General features: G+C 51.7%; 1 protein-coding gene across 1 annotated transcript; it reads left to right on the top strand.

Annotated features, from left to right (window-relative positions):
* The first annotated feature begins 1,025 nt into the window (after nt 1-1,025).
* On the top strand, nt 1,026-6,263 carry LOC123144037 (uncharacterized). Its single transcript, XM_044563051.1, has 5 exons — nt 1,026-1,609; nt 3,179-3,259; nt 3,778-3,840; nt 3,949-4,008; nt 5,732-6,263. Exons 1-5 carry the CDS (start codon nt 1,226-1,228, stop codon nt 5,909-5,911), a joined length of 768 nt encoding a protein of 255 aa, XP_044418986.1. The 5' UTR covers nt 1,026-1,225; the 3' UTR covers nt 5,912-6,263.
* Nucleotides 6,264-6,764: the final 501 nt, after the last annotated feature.

Below are 6,764 nucleotides of genomic sequence, written 5' to 3'. Positions count from 1 at the left end.
GCAGGAACTGAGTAGAACCATCTCCCTGCAGCCGAGCAAGTGCCGATGCTTCGTTTGCAAGGATACTCCAGAGGCCCAGGGTAGATACAGAACCCTATTTTATAAGTTTTTTTGGTTCGATTCAATACGAGCTGAGTTAAATCGAATAATTCTCCTGCTCTAAACACAATCTATTTGTAGTGGACTGAACTTAAGGGGGAAATGCAACCTGCTTGGAGGGAGAGACCTGTGTGTGTTCTTCACACTGGAATTTCTTTTGTTTATTATTTTTATGGTGCGCTGGCGCTGCCATGTGGGCCCCTGGTGTCAGCGGAAGGAAGACAGAGAAGAGGCTTCCACCGGTGAGGAACACTGTTTGCCTGCCCGCTCGCGTTGCGTGCGTGGGAATGTGCGCAGTAACTTCACAGTCAGCAGCCAGCCAGCCAGCAGAACGAGAGAGAAAGAGAGAGGAGGGGCAGCTCCAGAAGCAAGCTCCCAGTTATTCTTAAAAGAAAAGAAAAAAATGAATTTCCTCTCCGAGGCTCAGGCGCTTTCCATCCATCCATCATCCTTCTCCTCGTCGCACGGAACCCGGAGCGGGTCACTGACACGCCGCCCCCGCCCGCAGCTCAAACTCCCATTCCGCTCCCCCCCCCCTCCTGGCTTGCGTCCTACGCCTGGCGCTCCTTCCAGGTCCACCCCGGTGCGCTTGGGTCACTGACGGCCGGGCCCCACGGGGGGCGCGCCCGTCATTTCCGCGGTGGCCACCGTGCGCGGACGGAAGAAAGGCTCGGCTTCGGCTCCCATCCTGTCCTTGGTCGGACGGCGGCCACCTCGCCCCGCTCGCCGCGGTCACCCGCTGACGCGTGGGTCCAGGTTCCCGTGGGGCCCGGCGTTCGGCGGGAGGGCAAGTTAGGTGCTGCGATGTGGCGGTGCGGGGCGGGGGCAGGCGAGGTGTGTGTGTGTGTGGTGTGTGCGGGGCGGGGCGGGGCGGGGTTGGGATTATTTTAGTCCGCGGTTTTATTCCGGCATTTAAAAGGCCCGGCCACCACGCCGTGGCCTTGGTTCGTCTCCACGCCCCCAATATTTCCCATTCCTTTCCCTGCCCTGCTCCCACCCACATCTCCACCTCCACCCTCCTCCTCCTCCCTCTCCATCCATCCACTCCACCGGCGCATCGGGGTGTCTCCGTCTCCGTCCGGCCGGCGTGATTTTCTTTGTCCCCGGGCCGCGACGCACGCGCGACATGGCCGCCGCAGCTGCTGCCGACGACGCGGTCGCCGCCGACATCATCTGCTCGCTGCGCGGGGCCGACCTGGCCGGGTGGACGCCGCCGTGGAGCAAGCGCGGGAGGCCGATGGAGGAGGCGAGGGAGCTGTCCTGGCCGGCCATGGCGCGGGGGAAGCGCTCGCGGCGCCGCTCTCCGGCGTCGTCGTCGGCGACGGCGGCGGGGGGTAAGGCGGCGAGGTGTGCCCGGTCCAGCCCGGCCTCGCCGCTGGACTACAGCGCCGGCTCCGCCTCCCTCCGCTCCGGCGCCTCCACCAGCGGCGGCGAGGACGGCGCCTTCTGCTCGCCGTGGCACCGCCGCGCGGCCACCGCGCCTGCGACTACAACGAAGACGACGACGAAGGTGCGTGCGCTCATATCCATCCATCCACCCATCCACCCCCCACGTCTCCCACGTCCCTGCCGCCGCCCCCCCGCTTCGCTTTGGGTTCTTCTCCCTCCCCCACCACCAGCGTCTCTCTCTCCTATCTCTGCGCTTTACTTTCTTTGGTTTCTTTTTGCCCTTTTCGATTTTTTCCCCTGCCGCATGACGAAACTGCCCCTACTGGTCAGCAGCTGCAGCAACCAGCAAAGATCCCTTCTTCCCTTCGTGATTTGAACACCGCCTTTTCCACCGTCTCCATCTCATCTGCTCCTCCTCATTTCATTCCATTCCAATCCCCTCTCGCTTGGCCATGTTCTGCTCCGGGGATCCGCATTGGTTCGATCCTACTACTTCGGTTCTTCCTCCTCCCGAATTCCTACTTCAGTTGCAAAACCATTGCCAGTCCCAGGAAAAAAGCCATAAAAGAAGAACCGAAATTCAGCATCTTTGCCCATAAGTGCGTGCGGATTTGCTTATGCTGGAGTGATGCACGCAGCAGTTGACTCCTAGTACGGGCGAAGGGGGGGGGGGGGCAGTTCGGGGAACTCGCGGTGCAGCCGGTGGGTGCGGCCGGGGCTTCAATTCGGCATATCTCCACGCGACCATGCCCGTCCGTATCCCCGAGCTACCCCTCGGCTCCCCACAGCGCGGGGGCATTAAAGCGAGGGTCCTCATGAGGGGCAGCGTGGTCATTTTCCCACGTCCTTTATCCCCCGGTGCAATTGCTCGTGTGGTGGGAGCCTGCAGGGTGTGGTCCCCACCCCCTACCCCCCTCTTCTGGTGTTGAGTGTACGCAGAGTCAAAAGCGCCGAGTTAAAACCCGGGATCCAAGTGGGTGGCAGGATCGATGGCGTGCGTAGCATAGGCCACGCCGCTGCTACTCCCCCCGTGGCCGGCCGGCGCCGCCGTGCTTGTGAATTGTGATCGACGGGGCGTCCCGTCGGGTGGTTTTCTCATGTTTGCCTTTCGCGGGGAAGGGCGGGGGCCCGCCGTGGCAGTGGGCTTCGTGGATGGATGCCGATCGCCGAATAGGGACGGCGGCTTCTGTTATGGCGTTTGCGTCGTGTGGTGGTTGGTTGCGCCGGCCGATGGCGTTCCCTGCCTCACCAGAAATGGGCCATGTAAATGTGGTAACGTCGGTCGATACGGTCGAAGAAGAAGAAGTGACCGTATTAAAAAAAAACTTTTCTGTGATGGTTCGTCACTCTCACTCGCGTGCCTCATCATGCTGTTGCGTGATTGGCGAGCCGGGGTATTTCTTTTTTTTTTTGGAACGGGAGCAATATCATAAACATTTTTGTCAGAAAGGAAGTGTCTTCGAACTATTCATTTCAATCGAAAAATAGCAATATCTTTACTCCTAAGCATGCTTTGTGTTGTGTGTGTCTCCCCTGTGATGCGTGATTCGGTCTCGTGTCCGTCCGTGATGTGTTGGGTCGAGGCAGCTGTTGTGGCCTGTGGTTCCATCCTCCAAGTTGGAGTGTGATTCGTTGCTCATTGATTGGTTTGGTTTGGTTGCTTACAACTGCTCACTACCCCTCTCTGCAGGTGGGTTCCATCAGACGGCCGCAGTTGACCTTCCAGGCCCCGCCTCCGCGGCCCGCCGGTCAGAGGCAACGGAAGAAAATGGTGAGCTCCTTCATCAAATAACAATTAGGGAATTACGTGGAAAAGTATTACGTGGTGTACATGCATATCATGCGTGCTGCACTCGCAGTGGAAAAGTATTACGACTGTACGCGCCTTGTTTTACCGGTCTCGCTCGGCAAAAAGAGAGGGCCTGGCCTTGACCCGGCGGAGAGTGCCACGCCACTAGTCGTCACAAGGAAAAAAGGCCGTCGTAGTGGTGGTTGAACTACATCAGTGTACGTACTACTAGTTTAGATTTTAGAATAAAGCAGCAGGGCAGCAGCACATCTCGGCCTGCCGCCCGAAAGGGTGTGATGAGGGCCGAATAAGAAAGGGGGAATCTTAGGGCCAAAGCCACAAAAGCTGTACGTACTGGCCAAAAAGACCTGCTTCATCACCAAGGCAGCCCCGTGACCAAAAAGCACAGGAATATAGCGCCAGAAATACATCATTTTGGGTCTGTTTCAGTGGCTTAATTTGTAGCAGCACTGATGATTGGTTGCTGCCGCGATATGCAGAGGCTGCCGGAGGTCCAGCAGCTGGTGCGGTCGCTCGCCGTGGAGAACGAGAGCCTACACGAGGTGATGATAAGATTTACCTATCTTTCTAAATATTTACGCATTTCGTCTAAGCTCGCTACAGCCAGATTGCTAACGAAAGCGTTGGAATTTTTTTTGGATTTTGAGCAGGAGATGCGGGAACTGCAGAGGGCTTGCTCCGCGCTGTCGAAAGAAAATGACAAGCTTGAGGTGAACTTTCTTATCTGTTTGTGCTGTGTTCTTTTTCTGTCCCAGATAGGGTGCGTGGGCCGCCACCGAACGGTATCTTTCGGGCGGAACGGCTTATGAAAATTGCATCCTGTTTTGTTCTAGTTCTAGCTTAAAGCATAAGTCTGGAGTTTTATATTGTTATGGCATGGGAGCTTTGTATGCCTCCCAAGTTAGTGGTCCATATGGTTCCCGTTGATCTTTTTGTAAGCGCTTTAGTTTGTAGGCTATCCCCTCCTAAAGATGCCGTAGGGTGTACAGGGTGTTGGGCTGGTGGCTGGTGTCTTTTTTTGAAATTTCATTTGCCATTTTGTTTCAGAAACGGATCACAAGGCTAATGGGATTTTTACATTGTTAGTAGGTGGAGGTTTCTCCTTTTCTTTATGAAAAACTTTTGGTACTAGACTGTAGGCAACCACAGATCTTTGTTTAAATGCCATGATTACTTGGCTAGACAAGTGTCCGATTTCTGATTAAAATGGCGCTATCATTTTCATTCACTCCCATGATTCTTTTTTTTGTACCAAACACGTCCTGGTCTTTTCACTCTTTCTTTCTTTGCCTACATTCATGTCCAGTCCTTGCTAGTAGAAGTAGATGCCTTCTTTGGACTATTAATACGCATACTAAGTGATAAATAAGGCCTGATCAAATTGTTAGCGACTAACTTTACATGACTTAACTGTAAGTCATCTCAAAGTCGGTGCTGATCTTGAGGAATTTATCTTATTTGGATTAAAAATGTTTTTCTTATTTGGATTAAAAATTCCCCAGAACAGAAAGCCCCCAAAACCAAATTGGGAGTTTTCTAAAAACGGCAATCATTCAGTATTGGCATTGTTTTAGGATGTTTGTGCATACAAATACAACACACTACCAATAAAAGATTTCTATGTTGTTAAGATACCAGATCCCACTTAACTCCATTTGGTTCAGTTCAACTGTAGTTGCAACCAACTGTGCAACTTGGATTTAAGGGTATTTCGGCCATTTTAAATAGGAGTTGGTGCTGGTCCCTCTTTACAATAAGAGAAAACTGGCAAAAGGAAAATTGGTAATGGAAGAGAGACTCTCCAGGAGAAACCTTGATAGTAACTTGTTCTCTTAAATAAGTTACCCCTTTTCATGCGTATCGTCACAAGTTCTCTTTGTAAAAAAACTTTTTGGGCCTATTGATGTGTATTTCATGCTGATTAATTCCTACACCTTGCGTGGTGATCTTGAGGGGGGTCCAGTGACCATCTTATTTTCTCAATTGTGGCATGTGTGGTAGGTGTGGTCCCCATCCCTATCCCTAGTACACGAGCCACGTTTGTTTGGTATGTTGTAGCTGGCTTGGCCTTTCCTGGTAGACACGCAGACGCGGTATTTGTAATAGGAAAAATAATGACTGCACATTATTAAAGCACTCAATGCATATACATCCAAGGAAGCTGTGGTTTATCCTTGTGCTGATCTTGTAGATTTGAGATGATGGGACCAATGCTTTTCTGGTAAAAATTAGTCAATGGTAGTCAATGAATGGCCCCAATTTCCTTTGCTATTTTATTCTTGCGTCGCTGTTTATGAATTCTTATGCACTATATATGCAACAGTTGTGAAAGATACATGTAAACATGATTTCTCCCCTTCCATCATAATAATTATGTCTGTGCTGTGATATAGGCACATCTAACAAAAAATTAAAAATCTTTGCATTGTGCAGACAAGAATAGTAGAGCAATCCAACTCACGGAATGAAGCCACATTGAAGGAGCAGAAGGGAAAGCAGCAGCAGCTTGATCAGCAGCAGCAGCAGCAGCAGCAGTCCCCACATGACAGCTTCGCGCTACCAGATCTCAACCTTCCTGCGCAGGACGGTGCTGATGGGTCAGTCCCTTGTTGAGCGCTCCAGATCGCCACCGCGGCTTCGCTAACCGAATAACAAAGTGTACATAGAGGTAGCAGGCTTAGCTAGACGAGGAGGGGCACGGGACGGGAGTGCCATCCAAAGAAAAAGAATGGCGCGGATTTCATAAGTTTTTAGAATTTTTTACAGGGTCAGGTGTCACTATCCTGAGTGACAAGGTCAGGTTGTAGCTAAACGGAATGACTAATTTAGCTCATCTGCTAATTGTTTCTTACCTACCTACTAGTGCTTCTATATTTCATAGAGCTGAGAGGTGGCACAGCTCAAACCGACTCACACTGTGTAGCCGATTTAGATGCGTTTATTCATGTTGCTTTGTTATAAGTGATGATGAGAATGTTGCCTGTGCAGATTTGGCTACTGTATGAAGTAATTGGTAACTTGTTCCATCTTTCTTTTTCTGATTTTGGCGAATGGCCTTGCGTGTGTGTCATGGGTGAACATGGTTGTTGTAATACCAAATCAGGAAGTACTACGGAGTTTTTCTATTGAAATGCGGCGATTTCTGCGGCGGAAGCACCACGCTGAGCACTGCTAACCGGTACAGCGGCAGAACAGATGCAGCTGGACGATAAATTTCGCAGAAAATAGATGAAGAATGGGCATCGGCGTATCGCATTGATACTATCCCTTGTCAAGACTTGGCATCTTTCTTTGTCAGATCAATGGAAACTTGTAATGCCCTGCTAAACTGAACCCTCGAGCGAGAGCCTCGTCGATAGCGACCCACGAAGTATCGGCTCGTGCCGGCGGCGTAATTCATCCGACAGTTGGGAACCAGGGCAAGTTGGAAGGTGTAGATAGATAGAGAGCAGTTGGAGGATTGTGA

This window comes from Triticum aestivum, chromosome 6D, assembly GCF_018294505.1.
Source record: "Triticum aestivum cultivar Chinese Spring chromosome 6D, IWGSC CS RefSeq v2.1, whole genome shotgun sequence".
NCBI classification, from domain to species: domain Eukaryota; kingdom Viridiplantae; phylum Streptophyta; class Magnoliopsida; order Poales; family Poaceae; genus Triticum; species Triticum aestivum.
The sequence above is the reverse complement of the archived record's forward strand: the minus strand, read 5'-3'. Positions and strand labels throughout refer to the sequence as shown.